At 38.1% G+C, this 26,728-nt stretch overlaps 1 protein-coding gene across 3 annotated transcripts in view; it reads left to right on the top strand.

The window, feature by feature from the left end:
- The window catches only part of SLC5A12 (solute carrier family 5 member 12), a 54,385-nt gene that overhangs the window by 26,696 nt on the left and 961 nt on the right, over positions 1 to 26,728 (top strand). The window contains exons 10-16 of one of the 3 annotated variants that reach the window (XR_014298690.1): positions 4,439 to 4,506; positions 9,552 to 9,638; positions 12,901 to 13,067; positions 14,675 to 14,778; positions 16,434 to 16,561; positions 18,446 to 18,832; positions 26,523 to 26,563. Coding sequence is in view for 1 of the 3 variants with exons in the window: in XM_082682810.1 (XP_082538936.1) it covers positions 4,439 to 4,506; positions 9,552 to 9,638; positions 12,901 to 13,067; positions 14,675 to 14,778; positions 16,434 to 16,561; positions 18,446 to 18,598 (707 nt within the window). In the remaining 2 variants the exon portion in view is untranslated. Of the gene's footprint in view, positions 1 to 4,438; positions 4,507 to 9,551; positions 9,639 to 12,900; positions 13,068 to 14,674; positions 14,779 to 16,433; positions 16,562 to 18,445; positions 22,770 to 25,413; positions 25,554 to 26,522; positions 26,564 to 26,728 lie in introns of those variants that run through there. The other 2 variants (XR_014298691.1, XM_082682810.1) reach the window with 2 other exon arrangements.

Genomic DNA, 26,728 nt, shown 5'->3' with positions numbered 1-26,728 from the left:
TTTATAATTTTTATTTACTTTCTTACTTACATACTTATGTTTAGTACAGTTGATGCACAGGGTTCTATTAGCTTCAGGTATCATGGTGGTTTGACAAGTTTATGATGCCGAATTCTTTTCTAGAGAATTTTTTTTTATTATGCAACTTCTGGTGACCTCACTTCAAGGAATAATTGTTCCTTGCATAATCACACAGTTGCATATTATGTTGATGCACTCATCATATTGAACTGTAGTTTTACAGAGTTTACTTCTTTTTAAGTATAAACAGATTATATGTTCATTCACTTATTACAAAAAATGTAGGTAATTGGAGAAAATATATGTACCTCCTAGGATAGTATAGCGAGCATTTTCCTGTGTCATTTATACAGTATTTGAACACATGGTTTTTGAATGTGTGCTTGATAGTCTACAAAATGCCTTACTTTTTTATTTTTATGTTGTTACTTTTTAGAATATTTTTCAATTTTTTGTTATGTCATGATGATACCCATATACATTAATCTTTGTTGGATCTGTAATTTTTTCCTAAGTAAAAAACATCCAAAAAAATTACCAGGTCAAATAACACAAATTCATTGATAGTTCTGGATTTATGTTTTGAAAAATATTTCTAACATGGTCCAATTAATAATATTTGTGTGTGGCAGCAGTGAGTAGTGACATATTTCTCTGTGCCCTTTACCTTAGTATTTTAAAAAATTGGTCAAATTCATGGACAAAATAACATCACATTTTTGCTTTAATTTACATTTTTATATTTATAGTGCATTTGAACATTTTTCAGATGATGAATAACATTTATATTTTTTGTGAAAAATCTATGCCGTTTGTTGAGGAGATATCAGAAATCTTGTCTGTGAAATCTCTTCATGTATAAAGGAAATGTGACCTTCTTATGTTGTAGAATATCCCCCAGATTTTTTAAAATACATTTTTGATGTACAGAAATTATAAATACATATTTGGTCAAATATATGTATCATTTCTTTTACTATTCTATCCTTTTTTTTATGCTTACATATTTCTTCCCATTCAAAATCCACTTATAGATTTCCTTATTTTTTTTCTGGATTGTAAATAATTTTATATTTTACATTTAATATTAAATGTATTCAAATTATTTGATCTATGATTTATGATGAGCACATAAATTGTTCTTTTCAATTATATGGCCAATTTTCTAAGTATCGCTAATCCAATAATCTCCACTGGTTGTTAATATTTCAGTAATGATAATATACAATATAAGATTCTTTCATCTGTAAGGATTTAACGATCGTATAGATTATTTTCATTTAATTAAATTATCAATTGTAGGATGAATACCATCTTGTATATTATAGGTTTTTTTTTTTTAAATTTTATTTATTTGAGAGAGAGAGAGATCACAAGTAGGCAGAGAAGCGGGCAGAGAGAGAGAGAGGGGAGGAAGCAGGCTCCCTGAGAGGCAGAGTCTGACACGGGGCTCGATCCCAGGATCCTGGGATCATGACCTGAACTGAAAGCAGAGGTTTTAACCCACTGAGCCACCCAGGAGCCCTTATATTTCATACATTTAAAAGTAAGTAAATTGCAGACATCAGTACACTTCCCCCTAATTATTTTAGCATACACATTATTAACTAGAATTGAATACTTGCTTAAAAATTCTTATGTAAAATCTACCTATAATAAAATAGACAAACCTTAAGTACACATTTGCTGAGTTTTGACAAATGCACATAACTGTGTAACTCAACCACTAAAGATGAGAATCATCATTACCTTGGCAAGTTCTCTCTTGCTTATTACAGTCAATCCCCTTCACCAACATCCCCCCACTCCCTGCCCCGGGACAAGCACTATTCTGATATTTTCCACCATAGATTAGTTTTACCTGTTCTAAGATGTCATATACAAGAAATCACACAGTACATGCTGTTTTTGGTAAGACTCCTTTCACTCAGCATGTTTTGGTTTATGAGATTTATCCATGTTGTTTGTATATCAGTCGTTCATCCCTTTTTATTTCTGAGTAGTATGACAGTGTATGGATATGCCACAGTTTTTTTAACTTCTAATTCTGTTGATAGACCTGGGGTGTTTCAGTTTGAGTTTATAATGAATAAAGGAGCTATGAGTTCTCTTGTACAAGTCTTTCTGTGAATATATTTTCATTTCTATTTGGCAAATACTTAGGAGTGGAAGTGCTTGGTCAATTTTCATTTTTAATTTTTTTATAGTTCTTCCTTAGCCCAGTTGGACCCATTTTCACCTAACTTTATTGGTGTCGCACTCTATCTTGCCATGTTCCACCTCACTTACTTGCTCTTGACCTGAACTTGTTTGCTTCATTGAGTCTGTGCTTTTTTGCATCATATTAAAATTGCCAAACAGTTTCTAAATACCTTTTTTTTCTGCTTCCTAAGGTAAATTATTTCTAGAAAAGCATACTGTGCACTTGAGCTTTTAAGTTAATATATGCATGCCTTTGTTTGGCAATATTCTGCTATGGATCCCACATTTCTTTTTTCTTTCTACGTATGCTTGAACAAGGAGAGATCAATGCTGACCACGTTTGTTAACTAGGTAGGTGAATCGCCTTAATTCTTTTCACTACCTTGCCAAATGGATTATGCTAATAGCAGGTAGAGGGGCATTATTCCCAGTACAAGTCCCAATTTCTAAGATATTCAGAAATATGCTGGTTTATGCCCATGGTTTATTGTCTGATCCTTTGAGCTATTGTGACATTTAGAAAATCCATAGCATTGAACTTTCTCTCCCTCCCACATTTACTGCTTTGTTTGAAGTGCCGTACTCTCCAGATATCTATGGAACCCCCCCACCAATTTCCCCTAAATTTCCTGCCTCGCCAGTTGCTATTAATTGTAATCTGGTGGAAGTATAATATTTGGGGGAGAAGGGGGATGAATCATTCTCTAGTCAGCACAAAAAATTAGAACCTCTGGATTGACGGATGACTGCCTAGAGTTTGATTTGAACAGATAACTGTTGGCCCAGCAGAAGGAAAGTCAGTAGTAGACAGAAAACATGTCTTTTGTTATTTTTTTTCAGGTACACAGAGTTCTCCTTATTCATGAAGCAGTTCAGAGTCAGGGCAGACATTGTTGTTTCCCAATCCAATCTACCCTCTTTAAGGATAATGGGAACAATTTTAGAATCCCAAAATGTTTTGATTGATCAAACTTGGTTTTTAGGGTTGTTGTGAGCTTCCTTATTTTTCTGGCTCATTGAGAAGTTGGAAAGTATCACATTGGAAGTTGGCAGCATGATTTCGTTTTAAGAGGGAGTTCCTGATAATAAATATCATGAATATCATGATTCAAACCTGAAATACAGTAATAATAATAATAATATTAATAACAACAGCAGCAGCAGCAAACACACAGTACTTTCTAGGTACCTGACACTGCTGGATATACTATTTACATGTAATCCATTACTAGAATGTGAGATCCTTAGGACAGGAATCAGGTGCTGCCTTGAAAACTCTAGCACTGGCCAAGTGTCTGACATATGGTCAGTACTCTGCACTACGACAGGTCATATTGGGAACTGAGCGAGATATTTAGCTGGGAGATCATTTCAAACAGAATAAACAAAATCATTTTCTCTCCATTTCTGTCACTGTATCTCTGTCTATATCTACAACTCCTTGTCTCTTTCTCCCTCTCTTATTTAGTTTAGGGGTTATAATGGGAAATGAATGAGGTTTTAAGATGATTTTTAAATCAAGATGTACAAAACAAATTTTTTTTTTTTTTAAAAGATAGTTTAAAAGAACTCATCTTCTTAAAAAGACGACTAAGACGCACCTGCTTCTTCACTCAGCAATCTCCCTTGGTCCTCGGGGCCCTGCGTGAGATGCTTCAGGGTTGGTACTCTGATGACTCATAGGGGATCTCCTATGTAAATATGGAAACAAATAATATAATATATCACAATATCTTCAGAAGAGTGGTAAGAATAAAGCACTAAAGGAAAACATTAGAAAAACTTTCCAGAGCTTCAAATGTTGTGAGGTAAAACATATAGATATTCAACCATCTTAAAGATGAAGAACTGTCTGCCTCCCAGAAAGGTCAGGAACTTCCTCAGCTACATTTTGATGAGTGGTCAAACTGGAAGTACCTCCCACTAACTGGGCCTGGATTAGGTTAGGCTGGTGCCTTTTCCACATTTTCATGTTGCATTCACATGATGGCTCTCCTCTTGAATCCCGGAGAGTAAAACTCTGGAGGCTGGCTTCTATCCAGCTCCTTTTACCTGACTGGGAATGAAGTCTCCCACTGGTGATGGCTGAGGGGCCAGGATAGTTCTCACTGAGATCCCTTCCAAAAGGGTTTGCCTCAGAGACTATCATGGGCAGGAGCTCAAGAAATCCCTCAAAGCCAGCTTGGATGATGGTCATGAGTTTTCTTTCTTTCAGGTCTCTTGTTTGGTGTGATGTGTACCTCGATGGCTGTTGCTGCATCCCTCATGGGGGGGGTCGTGCAGGTAATGAAAGAGAAAAAAGATGCTTTTGATTTCAGAGCAGCTCTTACCACTTTCTTTGCTGAAACTTTGCCTGTTCCTCCAAGCACCATTTGCTGAGACTCCCTGATACCAGGTCCAAATGAAACATACCTATAAAAATTTAACCAAAATTACTTTCAGAAGGGGAAACTATTAAAAAACCACTACTGGAAGTCAGTGACATGGTACACCATAATTAAATTAGAACCCCTTTTAAAAATCCAGATCTGAGACTATATGACTGAAATAAAAGTAGAAGTGATAATTATAATAGCAAAAAAATAAGAATAATCTCTATTAATTAAACAGTTAACTATATTCTGTTAACTATTAACGGTATAGGTACCGTTCCAGATGTATTACCTCATTTAATCACTTCTCTCAGGGTAGTATGATTCATATACTGACATTACTGATGAAGAAACTAAGAAGTAGAGAGGTGAGAGGATTGTCCCAGAGTTGCACAGTTAAGGGGCAGGGGAGATGGCATATGAGCCCATCTCTAACTGCCTCCCATCTGTCCAACTCCCACTTCCACAAAACGACCATGCTAGAAGGAGCCTCAATGATCATGGGTTCTAGCATCTTCTTTTTGGAGATGATTATAGAAAAGAGTGAAAATATCCTGCTCAGGTTCTCCCCACCAGTCAGTGGCTGAGTTTATGGCCCTCGATGCCCGAGCCTCCTCTCTTCCCTCTGCAAATTGCTCACCTCTCCAAGCAACAGTAGATAGGCCCATCTTCACATTCTACTTCCGCCCTCTCCATCCCCCTCGTATCTTTGCATCATTTCAACATCTTTTGTATTATCTTGGCATGGCACATGTTTTCAATAAATGTTGCTTCAACGAAGTGAAGAAGGATGTGTGAGGAGAAACCACTGATTTTTATAGGATGTATTTTAGTTTGCAGAGCTGTGCATCTTTCTTGATCCTTCCAAGGACTACCTATGTAGATTCCGTTCTTTGCCTTTTGAGCTTCAGGGCATAGTTCTGGGAGACCGGGGACACCATAATCCAGCTGTCTACATAAAAACCTGTGGGTCCAGAAACCCAGTGCCCTCTCCAGTAAGCTCAGAACTTACTGTTTCATCACAGATGCATGATAATCTTTTCCCAATTTTTTCAGTCCTTTGCTATTTGCTCATGCACACAACAGAACTGGCAGTGTGAGTGACCTCAGCGGCTAGCTTTCCACCCACGCATTCACAGGGACCAAATTTCCAGGTTGACTCTGAGGCCTTGGACCCCATGGCTTCCTCTCCTTATCCCAACATTTACTATTAAAAAAGTATCATCGTGTTGAAATTAGTGAGAATTTGAATCACTATATTGTTGTCTCACAGAAGTGTTTGCATTTTAATCTTACTTCCAATTGAGATAGGAAGGGCTTTAGCATAGGCAAGGATCCCTCCAAGAGCAGTACAAAAAAGCTTACTGTGAATTGGGAATGATTGTGAAAGTTCTCATCTGCTTGTTCCACTTGTCTCATCTGTTGGGTCCACTTTCTGGATTGTTTAAAATGTTTGCTGCCTAGGGGTGCCTGGATGGCTCAGTGGGTTAAGCCTCTGCCTTCAGCTCAGGTCATGATCTCAGGGTCCTGGGATCGAGCCCCGCATTGGGCTCTCTGCTCAGCAGGGAGTCTGCTTCCCACCCCCCCGCCCTACTGCTCTGCCTACTTGTGATCTCTCTCTCTCTGTCAAAGAAATAAAAAAAATCTTTAAAAAATAAATAAAGTAAAGTAAAATGTTTACCTCACAGTTCACACAATTTAGGAGATGCTGGCTGGCAAGAGATGACAATTCTGAGTTCTTGTTTCCTAGAAGAGATATTGTCTATAGGATAACTGTCTTCTTTCTTTGAATATGTCTAATTTAACTGGTACAGAAAGGCACTAATAATTCCCCTATTTAATTTTGCAAACAGCTTTGCTATTTTGATTATAATGGGACATTCATGTTCAGGTTTTACACATGGGAAGGCTGAAGCCTTAATCTCATGGATGTGAGCGATAGAGCTAGGTTTAATTTCATGTTCACAAAGCTATCCCATATTCATGGTGGGTGTTTTGGGTGGTTTTAGGGGCAGGCAGCTTCAATCTTCTTTACTGTTTTAGTTTAGGGCTTTATAAAGTGTGTTCTGGAGATTTTCGACCTGTGAAATACTCTAAGAAAGCAAGTTTCCAATGTCAAAGACATTTGGGAAATGCTGTACACTGCATTCTCCTCTCAGAAATCCACAGCCATATTAACACATTGAAAGCCCTTGAAAGTCTCAAAACAAAGAAACTTGTTTCACTTTATTTTTTATTTTTATTTTTTAAAGTTTTACTTATTTATGTAATCTCTATACCTAACGTGGGGCTTGAACTCATGACCCTGAGCTCAGGAGTTGCATGCTTTTCCAAATGATCCAGGCATCCCCTTTTTCATTTTAAAAAATATGTTACCATAGACCATATGTTGGGGACAACAGGGGGTGGTGGTGTTGGTGGCAGAAATAGGGGGAGGGGGAGATAGCAGCAAAGATCACCCCTTAACTGGTGATTTGCAGAGCTCCTTTTGGGAAAGGTCATTGTATCCATTATGCTTCTATCTTAATGATTATCATCTAGTTCTACCAAAGGCCATGATGACTTCCATGCATGCTCTTATCTTGACTTGAGAAAGTGCTTTCTGGGTCCCCACATAGTCCAGCAACCAAATGACATGTCTCAGGAAACAGAGAGCTCACTACTAATAATAATAGTGGATAACACCTGAAACACTATATGCTAATTAACTGGAACTAAAATTACAATAAAGAAAAAGAAAAAAGAATAATAGTAGATAACATGTACTCTGGAGTGTTTAGTCACTATTCTGGCCTTTCTCAGATTCCACACTGAATACTCACAAAAAACCCCACTAAGCAAGCTAAGTTATGATCCGCACTTGATCTAGGAGAAGGCTAAGGCATAACAAGGCAACCGCCCCAAAGTGTATGTTCTTAGTCATCACCCCTGCTTACAGGAGTGACTTATGTGAGATTTGCCCACTGGAAAGAAAGCTGTTGGATGAACTTTAAGCCTTCCTCCAACTGAAACTGCTTAAGAACAGTAACAAAAAGAAAGATTAAAAAAATTAAAATTAATTTAGGTGTGTAAATTATAGAAATATATATTTTCAAAAGCCAGAAACTGTTGGATTTCTTTTTTTCTTTCTATCACATGAAGACTGTTTCTTGCAGAAACATATTGGTTGATGACTTTATAAGAGATCATTAATGTTTTTTTCCTCCTCTGGGGAACATGAACGTCTTTCCTAAACTTATTGATTCTCCCATATAATAGCTAGTAAATTAGCTTCCAAATTCAGCAACAATGGCAACTGTAATTCATGTTATCAATCAACAGAGGAAATGTCAAGAATATTAGACTAAGTCCTGAGTTTGAGGAAGAGTATCGACTTCAACCTTATCTGTCTCCATCCTGTAGAAGATCCATCTATGGCACTGACTTCATAAAAAATTAATCCGGAAAACAAACCCAACAATGCATCGCAGCTCATCTTTCTAGAGAAAAGAACTTCGTTACAGCTGGAGGGCACTCGACGGCCTCTCGGTCCTGGCTATTTTTCATAAAGAAGACTTGGAAATAGAACGTATCTGAATTAATAAGAGAAGACTCACCAAATCATAGTAATGAGCATCAGGGTTAGAATCCAAATTCAAGAACTTGTTAGAATCCAAATATCCTATTAGTGATGGGATCTTTCAAGAACTTTTTTCCCTTAAACAAGAGCAGGAGGCCATTATGAGGGCTTGTGTTCTTTTCTTCTTCTTCTTCTTCTTCTTCTTCTTCTTCTTCTTCTTCTTCTTCTTCTTCTTTTTTTCTCTGTAGACTGCCCTTAGGAGAGAAAAATGTGGGTTTTACAACCAAGCAAACCTAGCTTACATCCCTTAAATCTGACTTTTCTCATTTTCTAAATGGAATTATGCCTTTAATATATTTTCCATCAGTACGGTTTTCTCATCTATAAAATTTAGTTAATGGTACCTACTAAAATTGTGAGGATGAAATGAAGTCATGTATCTGGAGTGCCTGGTAGCTCCTTTTAACCGTCTGGCACATTGGGGTGCCTGAAAAACACAAGGTACATATAGGATCATTAGAGCATCCTCTTCTCAGTTGTTGGCCTAAGAGCCTTACAGTTCCATTGTGACAGCATGATAGGGGCTGTACTGAAGGATAGCTAGCTGTGTGTGTTTGTGCACACATGTTTGGCACTTGTACACGCTTGTACACTTGCACACATTTCAGTGCATGTGCACGTCAAAGACTCTTGGGAGGCCATAGAAAAGGCGGCAGGCCAACAGCAAATTAGTTTAATGAAAGCTCCTTACCAATTCAGCTCCCACCAATTCAGTAACAGAGGCAAAGAGATATGGAAATGCGTTTGTCAAACCCCCTCAATTTCCAATGAAAATAGAGCCATGAAAAGGAGAGATGAGATAGGGAGTCTCCCAGTGGCCTCCCTATCATGTCCCAACTTCATGCTTCAACATCTTTGAGGTATTCTGGGTGGGATGGTGGGAGTGGGATAACCTATTATGATCAAAATGACAGAATTGTTCAAACTAAACTAGAATAGGTGGTCAGTCATGTAAGATATGAAATGTAAATTATTGATATATTTATTTGGTATATTACAAAATGAAGTTTTTTGGTAAGACAGAAAATGTAAGCAAATCAGTGAGTTCCACATTAAGGGAAAACTACTGCCAAACCCAAATTACTGGTGTGTACATACACCCACACACACCCACACCCACACACACAAACACACAAATGTATGTTTGTATGTATTTTTATTATTACATAGTGCTTATCTCCCCAGGAGGGAAAAATGACTTCCAGAAAGCACATGATTAATGATTGCCACCATCAGGATTAGGACTAAATTTTATCCCGTGTCTGAGAGAGAGTGATGTCAGGTGACTATGGATTCGGGGGAGTGGGCACATTGATCTGATCTGTCTTGTTTTGCAGGCTGCTCTCAGCATCCACGGCATGTGCGGGGGACCAATGCTGGGCTTGTTCTCTCTGGGAATCGTGTTCCCTTTTGTGAACTGGAAGGTAAGGATCCTGCATGTCTCTCCACGATTCCCAGCTCAAACTGAAGTCCGACTTGTTGGGATGACCACTGGGTGAATCATTAAATTCTATCCCTGAGACCAATACTACACTATATGTTAACTAACTAGAATTTAAGTTAAAAAAATAAAAAATAAGTAAAACAAAAGGTCCTGGATCTACCTTTCAAATTGTTTGAAAAGTAAAAACTAAATAGATAAAACTGAAGCCCAGCCATTTTCTCTCTCTTCCCACTTCTCCTTGGAAAGGCCATCTCTCCGTACCAAGAAAAAAAAAAATGGTGGCTATTTTCCAGAGTAGAACTGGAATCTCTGATTTTAGTGAAGCCTTCTTAGATGCAGGAAACAAGGAAAATAAGCCTTCTTAGATGCAGTACCAAATGTCATGGCATCAAACTTGATTCTCTAGGGTTTAAATTGTCGTCCTTAAATTCAGAACCCACCAAATGAAATTTTAAAAATATAATGAATTCAGGAATAATTTAGGTTAAAGAAAATTTTGAAAACCTAAAAAAAATCTGAATTTCATTTTTTTCCATATTTTACCTAAAATTATAACAAATTTAATTAACTTAATTAACTTATTTAAGAAGGACAGAGTAAACAATCCTAGTATATTCTGATCTTACAAGCTAGTAATATATTGTTAAGTAAATGTTATTTGGATGACTTTATGTAAATATAAATCAAAGTGAACATTTATTTGGAAAAATAATAACTCTTTAAAATAGCTTTAAACTCATAATTTTCTCAATCTAGCAAAACTATCTTTTATTTTTTTACTATTGCCATCCATACACCTACATGCATATATTTTTAGAAATAAATAGTCTTCAGACTACAGAAAATAAAAAAAAGAAATCTTTGGACTACAATAAACCTGAATGCATATTTTTAAATATACTTTAGGGTGCACGATGAAGCCTGAGTCACATGATCTATCTAATTAGGTTTCTGTGGCTTTCTGACCCTTGCTGACCTCTATTCTAGTAAATCTTTCAGAGCTAGGTAAAGAGCATGAATATGTAGGGAGCATTTGGTAATTTGTAGTGTTTCCCTGAGAGTCGTTTTTGTTTTAATTAATTTTTCTGATATTGAAGTTGACAAGGATAAGTATGTTTTGGGGAGATGATATGAGAGAAGGCAATGTCCTGGCCATGAAAAAACTAATAATGAACGATCTAACACCTATGTCCTTCTACACGTTAACTTCTTATCTATGTTATTGAATTGTGGCCCTTCTATTTAGTTCAGAAAACCATCTTGTTCCAGGTGGAGGAAAGGAAACATTACAAATTTGCGTCACCTCCCCCCCTTATCACTGGCCATGGCTGATCTGAGCTCTCTTGTGATCATGGCTGATCACAGTTCTCTTTCCACAGAATGTGGGTACAAACCCAGAATCCTTCCCAGCTTGGCTTCCTAGGCAGCTCCTATCACTCACTAAGGGTGAACCTCCTACTGAAATCCATTCACCCTGTACTGGTAGGCCAGGGGACAGCAAACTAGACCCCTTAAGCATCCTGTTTTTGGTATGGACAGTAAGCTTAAAATGGTTTTGACATTTTTAAATGGTTGGAAAAAATTAAAAGAAGAACATGGGTATTTCATGACCCACAAATATATGAAATTCATTCTTAGTGTCCATAAATAGCTTTACTGGTCATAATCATTCTCCTTTGTTTACGTATTGTGTATGGCTGTTTTTGTGCTATATGGCCGAACTGAGTAGTTGTGACAGACACTGGATGGCCCACAAACTCTAAAGTATTTCCTAGCTGGCTGTTTGTAATAGAAGTTTGTGGACCCCTGGTCTAGACCAAGACACAAGTATTTGAATCACATACATTGCTTCAGTTTCCCCAAACAATAATGAACAAAACATTCTAGTCCTCTTATCAAAAAGTCTTTTCCTGGGGCACCTGGGTAGCTCTGTGGGTTAAAGCCTCTGCCTTCTGCTCAGGTCATGATCCCAGGGTCCTGGGATCAAGCCCCACGTCGGGCTCTCTGCTCAGCAGGGAGCTTGCTTCCGCCTCTCTCTCTCTGCCTGCCTCTCTGCCTACTTGTGATCTCTCTCTGTGTAAAATAAATAAATAAAATCTTTAAAAAAAAAAAAAAAAAGAAGAGTTATGACAAGGATGCCTGAGTGGCTCAGTCGGTTAAAGCCTCTGCCTTCTGCTCAGGTCATGATCCCAGGGAAGCCAGCTTCACTCCCCTCCCCCGCCCCACCTGCCTCTCTGCCTACTTGTGATCTCTGTCTGTCAAATACATAAATAAAAAATCTTAAAAAAAAAAAGTATTTTCCTGAATAAATAGAGAAACTAACAAGTTGTTTTCTCTCACAGAGAAGGCTCAACTGTCAGCAGAGGGTGGGAGCGTCCAGATTTTATTTTCCTGTTGTGGTCACCACTAGACCACTCTGTCTCCTCTACAGGAGAAATGACTCAATCACTCACTGACTTTCCACTGTTTATCACGGATTAGAAACCTTAAACAGCAAGACTAATAAATATGCTTGCTAGTATTTAGACCCAAAGAAAAGCTCCAAGCTTGTGAGTGAGGGTCTCTGCCAGAATTTCTGCCACATATGGGAGAGAGAATTCCTATACAACAAGTTATCGCTGTCAATGAAAAATTACCCCTTTGTCTCCAGTTTCTGAAGTTTTCCTCCCCAGCTGCCTAACCTCTTCTACCAGGAACCAGGGTCTCAGCAGGTGTTTTTCCCTTCAGTTTTGAAAGACAATTGGCAGATGGCCCTGTATAAGTTTAAGAAGTACAGAATAATGAATTGATTTATATATAGTGAAATAATTACCACATTAAATTTACCATCATCTCACACAGATAAAAAAAGAAAAAAGAGAACATTTTTTTCCTTTGGAAAAGAACTTTTAGGATGTACTCTCTTAGCTTTCATATATATTATACAGTAGTGTTAACTATAGCCATCATGTTGTACATCTCTCAACAGATTAAATGGTAAGATGAAGCTAAAAGGTGGGGAAAGATTTCCTTCTAGAATTGTAAAAATAGTGACCATTATGACATTCTCCAATGTTTTCATTGAGGGAACAAGTGATTTCTTAATAAAACTGGAAAAAAGGCAGTTTCGTGGGCTGTTTCCAGCTCACGTGGCCAAGATTTGGGGTGGAGAGTAAGACTCTCTGAGGCATGGGTTCCTCATCTCTTTTTCTTTCAACAGCTTTATCAAACCTCTCCTTAACTTTTGCTTTCCCTCCATCAAGGGTGCATTAGGTGGCCTTCTGACTGGAATCACCTTGTCATTTTGGGTGGCCATTGGGGCCTTCGTCTACCCTGCACCAGACTCCAAGACGTGGCCCCTGCCTTTATCCACAGAGCATTGTGTCCCATCTAATGTGACAACGTCAGTGCCTACAGTGTTACCTAGCAGGTATGTGGACCTTAATGATGGTGTTCGGTCCCAGAGAGTGGGGCACTGGGATAGAGGAAGATGCATTCTCCAGAGATAAGGCCGATGGGTCAGATCTTGCTTTTCCTGTGAGAATCCCGCCAGGCAGTGCCCAACATATGCAGGGCTGTTGACTGTTCCCTAGATATCCGTTACCCTACATCCTGGGATTCACAAGCGTGAGCTCAGCAAAAGCATTAATCAGAAGTCTAAGTTCAAAACAGAAGTAGTGGAGGGTTTGAAACTAGGTGCGTGATTATGAGGATCAGAGATGGTGCCCTTGAAAGAGTAAAGGACCTGAGTAGAATAGGTTTGTGAACAATGAAGAGAACCATAGTGGACCTACTTAGCTGGGGGCACTGCTGCGAACTAGCACCTTCTCAATCAAGTTCCACTGGGTTTAACAAACGATTTTCCTTCTCTTTCTGGCCGGAATAGGTCATTTAAGATGCCAAAACACAGGAGATAATATGGTGTAGGGAGAAGACCATGGCCTTTGGAATCAGAAATGCCTGGGTTTGGTTGTGGGTTTTACCACTTATCCACTCTATATCTGCATAAGTTAGTAACAACTTGTCACTTCTTGAATTCTTAAGTCTTTGAAAAAAAAATGAGGGCAATCATCTTTATTTTGCTGCTGCTTGAGAGGATTAAGTGAGAGAAGATACCTAGAGCCTGTGGCACTGTCCCTGACTTTAAGAAATGCACATTCTCATGCTCTCATTATTTGTAGAAACAAATCTAAGAAATGTGGGATAGCTCCTTAATTCTGCCTATCAGGTGGAAAAGTTGTTATGGGCTTTGCTGAAGGATGAAGTAGGTAGAGCTACATTCTAGAACTGTTTTGGCTCCCTACTCTATGAGCACTCCATTATGTTGCTTCCTCATGCCTCTGAGTGTTATTCAATTTAGAACCATTCCTTTCCATAAATCTTACAAATAACACCAACCTATTATACTTCCCAAGTTCCCCATGTTTCTTCCCTCCTGCCTGTGCTTTTTCCATCCTCTTTCCTTAGAGTGCTAAATCGTGGCCCTAACTACCTTCTTTGCTTATTAGCTATTCACTAGCCTTTAAAAATAAGCTCAGGTATTATCTCACACGTAAGCTTTGGTTTGATACTCTTTTTAAATATTCCCAGAATCCTTTGCTCCTATTCTACCGAGGTACTACGGTTCCTTTATTGTTGCCCATTAGCTCCCCTTATGTAGGCGTTGTAGCTTACTCATCTTTTTATCTCCAATATCTGTCACGATTTTTGCCACTAAATCTGGGCTGAATAAGTATCTGAAGAATGAATAATACAAAAGAAATGGGAGGCACAGTCCTCCTTGTACTTCTTATAATTTAGTATCTATATGGCAATATTTGCAACGCAAGGATGGATTAAATGGAGTGTAAGACCAAGCACAACTAGTCTACAATTAATTCTTTAAAAAAAAGAATAACCAAATGGCAAAAAATTAAAATGTTGACATTTTGAGAAATGCCAGTTCCTGACAAGGAACGGTCAGTGGTCCTCTACATCACTGTGGATCGTGACGTGAGAACTTGTGGAACTGCTGACACATGCTGTTGTCATCTACAGACCTGCCATTGCCGACACCTGGTATTCGCTCTCCTACCTTTACTACAGTGCAGTGGGCTGCCTCGGATGCATTGCTGCTGGAATAATCATTAGCTTCATAACAGGTGGGGTCTTTAGAGTCCTCTCTTTGGGGCCAAGGAAGACATGGACTAGCCTCACGCATTGGCGGACTAGGTGGATGACTTACTGGTGTGATTTTGGATGCCTGCAAGAAGCCCTTTTTCCCAGAGACAGATGTCTACTCTCTCCAAGCTGATAGGCAAAAACATCCTCCTGATTATCATATAATATTATTGCTAACCCATATGACATATGTTTTAATTTTTTATTTAAAAATATTTAAAGATTTTATTTATTTGTTAGATAGAAAGAGTGAGAGAGAGAGAGAGAAAGAGCATGAGCAGAGAGGGGGGGGGTCAGAGAGAGAGGGAGAAGTAAACTCCCTGCTGAACAGGGAGCCTGATGTGGGGCTCGATTCTAGGACTCTGGGATCATGACCTGAGCCAAAATCAAAAGTCAGATGTAAAAAAAAAAAAAAAAAAAAAAAAAAAAAGTCAGATGTAGAACTGACTGAACCAATTGTGGCCCCACAATATTTATTTCATAAAGATTAGATAGGTTTTATAATCTACATAAAAATGTGCCTAGTACACAAAAGGCACTCACCAATAAATATTATTAAGGGATTAAGGGTAGTAAAATTCTATTCGGTTGAATGTCTTTTGACAGAGTGACATAATGCCAGGGAATATATCATTTAAATTTCAAATTGGAGCTTTATAGATCTACTTTTTTTTTTTAATCTCTAGAAAGAAATTTGAATTTGGAAAAAGCTTTATAGATCTACTTTTTTTTTTAATCTCTAGAAAGAAATTTGAATTTGGAAATTTGAATTTGGAAAAAATTTGAATTTGTGGACAGGCACAATGTTTGGTACATAGGAGGAATGTGATCAAAGTTGTAATCTCTATTCAGCTACCCCAGCTAGGGACATTGAGACGAAATTGGTTATTGAATTAAAGACAGCCATTGAATGAGATGGGGCATATTTGTAGAAAAACATCCCCCTAAAAAAACAAAGAAACCACTGTATTTGCAAATGGTTATCATTATACCAAAATTTAGAAAGGTTCTAGTTAGGGAATACTGTCAGTTTTTAAATTTTGGTTTGACTATCAAACTTGACTATTAAGACTGACTCTTAAACTATAGCAGGGTTTGAAGGAAAGGGTCAATAGACAGTTATATTTTAATGATTGGAAAGGAGATGTGAGGAAGGCCTAGGCTAGCTGGAGGGAATGTAAGGGTATTGCTGATTCAGGATCCTGGGGTAGAAGGAAGAAGAAACACTAAAAATAACATTTTTAATTTTACAAGTAATGACTCTGATGACCTCTAATATACCTGATACAGCTGAGAAACAGTTTTCCTAGAGGAAGAAATACAATTCCTGCTATTCCTCCTGGTGACCTACCAAAGGGGAAGAGTAAAGTTTTCAATAATCCATATTTAAAAATAAATATGGTGTCTCTGCTTAACTCTGTACCTGTGAGTTTGTCTGACCTGACAGTTCGAGGATATTTAAAAACTATCCCCCCACTCACTTTGAGCAGTTACCAATTTCTGTCTATTAACTAGGCAGGCTTATTTTCACCCTTACACTAAGAAATGACCTACTTAGTAAGTAGACAATACTTAAACCCTTAATGAAGCCTTGGAGGCATGTGATCACCTCATCCATCTGTCCTTCTGTTAATAGGTCACCAGAGTGGAAAGGATATTCAACCGCTGCTAATTAGACCAGTTTGCAATTTAGTTTGCTTTTGGTCTGAGAAATACAAACGACTGTGCTGGTGTGGTGTCCAGCACGACGGTGGAACGGAGCAGGTGAGCCGATGTTTGATTCTGAAAAACACACACGAGCACCAAGGGATTCCCTCTTTGCCCATTTGAACCACCTGCACAGGTGACTGTGAGAAGGGAAGGCAGTGAATGTTACAACCCAACTCTAGTTTCAACGTCAGTTACCCCAGCTAATTAGCTTCTGAGCCTGTAAATATGTGGCTCTGTACATGTATCTTTGGGGCGAGTTGCTGGCTCTGCAAGTGATCAATTTCCAAAATTCCTTATATCCCTTCTGAGGGGGAATTCTAGGAAAAATATAAAAATGAACTGTAGAAAAGGAATAGGGGACAGCTGTCTAGTATCATGGTGAAAAACATAGCCTTGAGAGTCAGTCCTGGAAGGAATCCCGGTTCTGTGTCTTACTTGCCTTGGGTAGATTGTTTAACCTCTGAACTTCAGCTTTTACCTGGGAACCAGGAGGAGCTCATCCCGTGCCATCTGGACACAGACATTTCTAGCTCCATGAGGTGTAAATAGAGAGTCAGACTGACAGGGGGAATTTCTTAAATAGAGAAACAGCAGGATGCATACATTTCCTACCCCACTGAGAGCTGCGTTTAGAGCAGGCAGGGCTAGAGACACTATCCAAGTATCATTAGGATCATGGCTACCAAAGACCATCAGGAACAGCCTAGGGTCAAACCAAATTGACTTTGTTGACGTGATGCAGCTCCCGGGGGTGGGGACACTCCAGGGAAGCAGACAATGCTGCCCTTAACAAGAGGGATGCTGGACATGACTTTTGCAAGGTTTGCATTCCCACTGAAGGATTCTGAGAGGAGTCTGAGGGAAGCTGCAGGAAAACAAAGTTCTCTGGGGCCCATTGGGTAAGAGAGTGATAATCCCTTGGCCCCATTATGGCGTTTGACCACAGCAGGACCCTGGGAGATACAATGTTTCCTGTCAAGTTTGCAGATGGTCTTCCCTATGTCTGTTCTCTCAGCCTCATTAAGTGCAGGAGTGTCTGTTTTGTTTTGTTAATTATGGTTTATTCACATTCTTTCAGTTGCAGACATTTTATTCTTCTAGTATTTTAGAAGACAGACTCTTCACCATGTCACATCACCTAGGTTGTTAATTGTTCTCCTTCCCCCAAATGCCACAGTAACTTGTATATGAAGTAAAGCTGAGTGTAACAGTTACTTTACTGAAGTAAGGAGCCTACGGTTTTGACAGGCATTCAGAATGTGAAAGCAATCTATTTTGCTGAAAAGCAGCTGATCGAGCATTGTGTTGTTTGGATAAATGGATTTTTGAGAATGTTCTAGAAGGAAATAATCAAGTTATTTACTGATTTACAGACTTATGTTTCTGGTCAAGAATTTCCTGAATGATCAACCCTGTTGATAAAGGCACCTTCTGTTCTCAAGGCGGAGCTGAGAGGGGGAGGGAACACTTAGTATGTCATTCTTGGGCTCCTTCCCTGAAGAATGACATTGGGCAGCCTCTGCGGGAGTCTGCCTGCCTGTCCCTGTCTTATGATCATGAGGTTCTTCTCTTCCCCCAGGAAGGAAGGGAACCACCACCATCTGAGACATGGGTTGGTCTCTCCTCAGGAGATGAAACTACTACCTTACAAGACTCCGATACTTAGAGATATACAATATACATTTTTCACACAACACGATGAATTGCAAATGCTCACTAAATTGTTCCGTTTTTATTATCATTAGAAATCTTAGCTAGATGGATTGAGTCATCTTAGTTGTCAAGAAATGCATTGCTTTCATATTTACATGATTACATGATTCGAAATTATATCATTTGATCATGCCATATAATTTGAGGAGGAGATGCTCAGTAAGATTCCATGTGATTTGGAATACATCAAGACCTGTCTAATATGTGTCTTTTCATTTTCCTCAGGAAAACCTTGAGAATGGCAGTTCCTGGAAACAAGGGGCTGAATCTGTCTTACAGAATGGACTCAAGCAAGAAAACCTGGTCCATATTTCAGGCCATGATCTGAAGGACAACAGCTACAACAATTTGGCGTTTGAGAAGACTACCCATTTCTAGCACATGCATGCGAGTACAACACACACACACACACACACACACATACAAAGAAAAGCACACACACAAATACACACAGTACGTATCCTGCTGGCCTATTGGCTAGTAGATTGTGTAGTTGTCACTGCTCAAAGACAGGGATATCTAATGTCTATTTATACTTATTTATAACTACAAATAACATGACTGTTTCCCTGGATATTCCCAGGATACTCTTTGGAAGACCCCAACTTTCAGGTGAGAAGAAACAGCCTAGTCTTAAGTGCCTTGGCAACTTCTTCCTGAATTAAATTAGGACTGGATATGTCATATTAAGCTTCAGGGTGTTTTGTTTTGATTTGATTTGGTAGTTCTTGAGCCATCATGTATCTTGGAATTCACAGGCAGAATGTAGAAGGGGTTATGCATATTAAATGCTTCTCCATCACTGCTGGTAAAATGAAGGCATGCGGTCTGCCCCGACCCCCATACCCCACATAGGTGGAGACACATTTCACAACACCTCACACTGCAGTTGCAGTTGGAACACTTAATGGCTTTTAAACCCTTCATCCCATGCCAGGCCCCCATACCTGAAGTCCTCCTCTTCCGTCATCCCCACTCCTACAGCTGTCCTGACCAAGCCTTAGAAATAATTTTGCTTAGCACAGGAGAGGCTCTGGTATATCTTGTTAGTGCTACAGTCATCACTAAATACGCTCATCCTTTAGGCTCTTGACATAGTAGGTCTTTCTATCACCTTACAAAGAAAAATTGATTCTGCTCAAAAGAAGTCTAGAGTCTGACTCCAGGGCCAGGTGAACAGGAACAAGGAATGTCCTAGAGGAGGATCGGGGAAAAGAACTTTGCAAATAGCTTACCAACCCACAGATTTCACTCATCATGGGGTCTTCTTTGGTGCAAATTACCTTGTCCACAGGATTTATACTTTTCACTTTTTGAGGACTTCATTTCTTTGCTTCTTCTAAAAACTTTTCACTGCCTCTCCTTTTTTTTTTTTTTTTTAATAACAACTTCTGTTCTGTATTTTCTTTTACTCCAGAACTTAAAAAATGATCTTTGAGAACTCAGCTCTGTTGTGCAAGCTCAAAGTGTTCCATCAGGCTAAGGTGACATCAGGAAAGACTTATATGGTTGTTTATAATTATAAATCTATAATTTATAGAAAGTAAAAAAGAACCAGTTCCACAGAGGATAGATCAGAGGGAAGATTATAAGAAATAGAGCAGTGTCTCAGTGTCAGGTACGTTAGAGCAGGGCCAGGAATTTCTTTTGGTGACCAGGTAAGATTAAAAGGCCTAGAAATAATATGTTAGCAAAATAAAATGAAATGGTCCAAATGGGGAAGAATGAGAAGCCCCAAAGTCTCTGTTGTTTAGATGTAATCCAGGAGGAGAAAACCTTAAAAGAAGCAATGAGATAGAGAAAAAAATTATGTAACCAATATTTGTTATTAGGGAGGGAAGATAGAAAGATGGGGGAAAACCAATTAAGAAATTAAAAAAAAAAAATTGGGATTCACAAGCCACAACCAAATGCTCGCCTTCTCTCTCTCCATTCTCAGTGGGAGAGGTGAATAGAGTTAGAAAAAGAGAGAATTGGGTTGTGGTTTACAAGGGAGATGAGAAAAACACATTTTGAAAAAGGAGGAAAGAAGTAAAGTAAGAATACACTTGGAAAAATATCTGAAAATGAGAAGGTAAAAAATCATGAAAATGAGAAATGTCTGAAAACATTTCTTGAGGTCCACCAAGCTAACAAAGATGTTGATCTAAGGATCTGCAAATTGGAAGGCGTGATTATTTTCCAAATGATTTAGTAGTTAGGACATTTCTATGACTTAGAGCTCGAGAATATATTAGGTGAATGTCGACATCCGGGCCAAACCTCATTGGTTTAGTTCATATCTTATGACTGGGAAGGGAAGCAACAATTCTGAGGATGAAACCTGATAAACAGTAGCAATTATATATGTGGTTTCCTGCCTGCCCCCTGCCTCCCAGAGGATGCTTTATTGACAAATTACCCATTATTCATTCACTTTAAGGAGAAGATAAATCAGTTACCAGCCCTGCATCTTGCCTTTTCAGCACACCCTGTAGAGATTTTAACGCTGGAGAAAGAACTTGGAGTGGTGTTCTTTCCACGGCAAGAGCATGGATGGCAGTCCCTAAAGGGTGTCTGAACTGAGCAGTGGCCACTCAGGCATCTGAGAACACCTCACAGTCTGATTTTGAGCTGAGACTCTGCCCCCAGCAGGTCCACAGCGGCCTGCACGCAGACTTGGTCTCCAATGCTGAGAACCAGCACAGAGCTACCCCTCCAGACACACCAGACACAAGGGGCCCAGGGTGAGAGGCACACTGCTGGGGTATAGATGGATGGGATACATTTCAAGGTTTTGAACTTACTCTTGGAATTGCATGAAATCAAAATGTACCATAATGTTCTTCATTTTATTCACAAATAATCCCATCAACATTTCACTAGGACAGCACTTTGCCCAGAGAGTTTTTTAGGACCCCCTTTTCTCTTTTTTAGTTGCTAATTCTCTTACCTGAACTATTATCAAAGCATCAGTGAACTTACAAATGGAAAATACCATTATTATTGTCATTATTATTATTATTATAAAAATAATAATAATTTTATATTATTATTCACGTAGTGGAACCTGTGGCCTTATGAGTTAATATTTTGAGGTGCGTATAGAGGTCAATATAGGGATCCCTCCTCATTCTTCCTAACTGAACAAATGTATAAAAATCTAAGGCTTCAGGTAGAGTGTCGAGTCCCAGAGGAAAACTATCTTCCACAGTGTCTAAGAACCACGTTTGTTGTGTGGCTGAATAGAAAGGAAATGTGGAGTGCAGTCCTAGGCTCGTCTTCTTGGTCATGACACCTCTCTCCTGCCCTCACTATTCCCTAGGAGCCTTAGTTCAGACTTGAGTAAAGGTTGACCATGCAATATAAGATCTCTCCAGTGTCACGTCCAATCCAAGCCAAGGAGATGACTTAAACCTGTGGTTTAATCTGTCTGGAGACAGATTGGAGGAAGACAACCTAGATTCAGATGGAAGTTCTGATACAAATTATCTCAGGAATTCTTGGGCAAGTCTTTCTAAAATTTTATTACACATTAAAAGGAGCAGAAGTTGTCCCTACTTAGTAGGGTTGTTGCGAGGAATTATAGAGGGAAATCATATCAGCTAGTTAGCGTGGTGACTGGCCCCATGAAACGTTGAATACTTGTTAGTCTTCAATATATGAAGAAAGTGATACTCATTACAGTATTCATTTTCAGTTAAATTGGTTCACTGTTTCTCTTTAAATTTCCAAGATACTGGCTTAGCATATGAATTACTGAAGCACTTTAAGAACTAACAAGAACAAGAGAACCATAAACTATAAACTAAAAGTCATACCATTAATTTCCAAACAGTAGCCTTTTAATGGTGAATTCAAATGAAATATGACTTTTCAGGGAGCAAATTTTCTAGTCTGAAATTCTTGAAAAAAAGAAAAAAACCGCACTGAGATTTATTACTGGAAAAATGCAATTTTCATTTTTATGATTGTTAAGTATTGTGTTTGTATATGTAAACGGGATCTTAAGCCTTGTGTACGACTCAGTGCACACTTACCAGAGATTGTGATTCTCCAGACAACAGAAGGGGTGAGGCCTTTTCCCTTGTCTAATTCAAATAATATTTCTTGAATATAAATCTCATTCTTTTGTGATTTTACAGGGTTCTAGCATTTCACTTTAAAGAGGAAAAAAAAGAAAAAAAAGGAAAGAAACCACACACCAGGGGGCTTGCAAACAATGTTTCAAAGAGAATATTATTGAAATATCTTTATGATATTATAATCTTACTTAAACATTATTACAAAGATCAGATCAGTAAATAGAAATAAAAAACAGAACAGTTTCCTTTTACTTGTTCTCTTAGAAACAAATTGTTTTAAAACAGTACCAAAATTTAAGCTTTCTATGTATACATTTGTATATTTAGAAATCTCATATGCACAATCTCAGTATTCCAAGGTAACTGGGTTTACTGCAAAGTTAACTATTTTATCTAACTTTAATAACCTTGAAGTATAATCTGTTTCCAAACAACTGAAATTTAATTGATGTTACCAATGATATTAAAATGATACAAAATTTTAATCAAGTATAACTCATAATTAATAATCATCTAATGGATTATTTTTATTTGTAATTTTTGGAGAAAGTTAATGTTATTATTCTTCCTGCATTCCAGTCTCCTGACCATATCAATCTAGATTTGCAAACACCTATCTAAGTAACAAACATTCATAAACTCACTTTTCTAACACTGCACTTGTGGTATTTGAAATATCAGCTGTTTAGAAGACTGAGTTAAACATATAAATATTTGGCTTCTTAATCAACATGTGTAGTCCTACCTACACTTGGGGTGTAGGTGTATCAGTGGCTCTCTTGTTATACTATCATGATGAATTAGAAAAATAATTCTATTCTATCATGGAAATGTTAATTGGTAATATTTTTGTATATTAGTGTGAAATTTAAGATGATTTTTTTCTATTTCCAAATTTTCTGTCTTTTTCATAGAGCCATGAAATACTATATTTAATGCTGTAGTTATACAACTACTCAATTTTAAGAAATATCTGTAGAATGAACATAGATATATAATTAAGATGTGTAACAATTTTAATTATTTCTTTTAAAAGTAATTTCAGACCAAAGCATATTTAAATGATCAATGTGACTATTTTCTAGGTTAGGAGCAGTATGCAAAATAATTACCCAAATTAAAAGCTTTTATATAAGCCTAATAGATTAAAGCAGGTCTACCAAATCACCAAGAAAGCATATGTCAAAATAAGGTTTGACATATGATATAATATGATTTATATGTATTCTGGATAATGCCTATTTTTGGGCTGCTCAGGGGCTTAGGGCACACATACACACACACACAGACCCATATATACTCAGAAGTAACCAGGATGAGGATTTTATGACTTAATACAATAGATTACTCTAAATCAAGAAAGACCATATATAATGGTGATGTCTTTTATGGGCCTTGGCCTATTTGCCCTCAGGAATTTTCAGAAACAACCATTCCTCTGGTTTTAAAAAATGTTAAAGCAATTATGTACTCAGGTGTTTTGAACATCCTGTTCCCCATTACAGAATCTGCTTTGACATATTTAAAAAGCTAAAAATAATTTTATGTAGTATGTTGATTCAATGTCCCAATGTAATTACCACGTATGAAAATAAATGAGCAATCCACAAATTGCTTATTTTACCAGCATAAGATGGTCAGCAGAATTTGTAGAGGCAATCTAATTGATTGATTTGGAATCTACATCATAAAGGTTTATGTACCGTTATTGTTTACTGTTTTCAAGAATGCCGACCTTAAAATTTTATTCAATCTATTTCGACAGAGCAAATCTTCCTTAGATTGGCTTTAAAACTTCTTATGAAAGTTTAATGATTAAAATGATTAATGATCAACAATCTACTGTATATAATTTGATTTGCAGAAGAATTGCAGACAGTAGAAAGAAAAAAAATCAACATTTAAGTTCATCTGGTTAAATATACGGTTGCAACATCATTTCTCCTATGGAGAATAAAAATGGTTGTAGAAATATACTCCATCTTTTCCCCAAACTTCCTCTTGAATTACAGGACTCCCTAGATCTTTCTTAGTTGAAAAATACAGTATAGAAGCCAATAGTCACACATCCTAGGAAAGTAAAATTATACATATTTTTAAGGGCATTTTCATCTTCAGCATTGTTGTTTATTCTTTGGATGGAGTTGTCACTGAAATCTAAGCTTACCACAGTTAGCTTTGTAATCTTAAAATAAATAAGAAAAAAAAATAAACAAGGGGAAAACACTTCATTTCTCTGAACGTTAGAGGATGAACAAAATTGCAATTGTTTTTCAGTCAGAAAGAAGGCTGGGTGTCGGCACAGCAGAGTCTAAAATGGGCTTTGTAAAGCAGACATTTTTGCTCAGGTAGGAGAGTCCTAAGTCCCTTCACCATCTCCCAAACATTGGTTCCACAATTATCTATGCCACCGGATTTTTTTGGCCACTCAATTCTTTTCTTCTCACGAAATGAAAAGTGGGAAAACCCTGCTCATACTAGTTGTTAGAAAGATATTAAATTTAGCCAATGTGGGGGCCCTTGGCTACCTTAGTCAGTAGGTTGTGTAGCTCTTGATCTCAGGGTTTTGAGTTTGAGCCTCATGGTGGGTATAGACATTAAAAAAATAATCATTAAAATCAAAACAAAACCCAAACAGCCTATTGTGTTCACCTGGTAGTGTTGAGTGGCATGGGCACTGATGAAATAATTATAAAGGATTTGAGTCAGTTTGAAAATCAGATGGGGCTAGTCATCTTATGACAATTTTATTTTGTGGGGGATATCTAAAGAAATCTCAATACATTTTGCCTTTCAACTAATAATTTAGGAAATTTTTGTTTTCTGAGAAACACCAGAGAAACCATTTTCCCCCGAACACAGAGAAAATTAAGATGGAAATAAATATTCTGAGGAAGTCAATTTTGGGCATATGTCTAGAAATTTTACTCCCTTCCATCTTAGAGAAAGATGCAACACAACCATACAGCTTACTCTCTGGTGTGCTCCGGAGAGTACCCCAAGTGCTTGGGGCCAGTTGGGTGTGGAACGAGGGAGAATGGGGCTGGGGCACATGCTGACACCCTCATATACAAGTAAAGCTTGGGTGCCTGGGTGGCTCAGTCTGTTAAATGTCTGTCTTCTTCTCAGGCCATGATCTCCAGATCCTGGGATGGAGCCCTGCATCAGGCTATCTGCTCAGCGGGAAGTCTGCTTCTCTGTTTCCCTCTGCTCCTCCCTACTGCTTGTTCTCTCTTTTTCAAATATATAAAATTAAAGAAAAAAAAGAACAGTGAGGTTTGATGGATAGACGACTTCTTCTGGAGAGTAGACTTTGATTACACAGGAAATTGGAGGAGATCATAAATATGAGTATTTTTTCTATTAACCTGTTTTCATCTTATTTCCCTGGAAAAGATACCTCAATGTGAATGTGGCTAGAACACAGTGGCTATAATACTTGTTTTCTAGAAAGAAAACCATCAAATGTGGTGGTGGGTGTGGTTCTTCATATGAAACCAGATGGCGTGTTCAACTGAAGGTAACATCACCATTACAAATACACAATCCTAGGTAACAGGAACCTAGTCTGATCAATGATTCTGGCTGAAGCTAAGCAGCATTTATTCTTGGACTACATGTGGTTGGCACATTTCATTTTGGATAGAAATGCCTATAGGAAAAGTCATACTTTTCTATCAGAAGCTAGGTATTTTAAGCCACTCCTAAAAGGTTCTCTCTCCTAAGTTACTGAGAATACCAGAAAGAATAAGACGTTAACTGATTCATTGGATAAAATCCACATCTTTTATAATATTGTGATTTGGGGGAAAACGGAATGGAAATACCTATGACCATAGTAGGACTGAGTTGGGCATATCTCACAGTCAGTAAGTGCATGTGTGCACACACACATGCACACACACCCAGGGCCTCTGTCTACCTGCCTCCAATTGACAGACTAATCAATTCAGCCATATCAGTAACAACTCTTCAGGCCACCTGGATTTTCAGTTTTGATCAAGTTGAGAAAAATCAGGCCATTTGGTGGCCTCTTGTTGGCAGTTGGTTACAGTGCCCCTAAATGTCTTCCTTCCTTGGCAAGAACTTAATCAGTGCTAAAATTCTTACCTTAAGGAGATTTTGACAGCAATTGGTAGAGCCAGCCTAAGTGTGAAAAAAAGAAAATGCTTCTGTATGACAGGAGCTTCATTACCTTCTTAAGCACTAACCAAGCTTCCTCTTCCATCTTTTTCTAGAAGAAAGCATTATTAGAATCAGTAAGAGCCTCCATTTGTAGGTTTCTTTTTTTTTTTTTTTTTTTTTATTTATTTGTCAGAAAGAGAGGAGCAAGAGCAAGCACAGGAAGACAGAGTAGCAGGCAGAGGCAGAGGGAGAAGCAGGCTCCCTGCCAAGCAAGGAGCCCGATATGGGACTCGATCCCAGGACGCTGGGATCATGACCT

This window comes from Mustela nivalis (genome assembly GCF_964662115.1).
Source record: "Mustela nivalis genome assembly, chromosome: 9".
Classification (NCBI taxonomy): Eukaryota; Metazoa; Chordata; class Mammalia; order Carnivora; family Mustelidae; genus Mustela; species Mustela nivalis.
The sequence above is the reverse complement of the archived record's forward strand: the minus strand, read 5'-3'. Positions and strand labels throughout refer to the sequence as shown.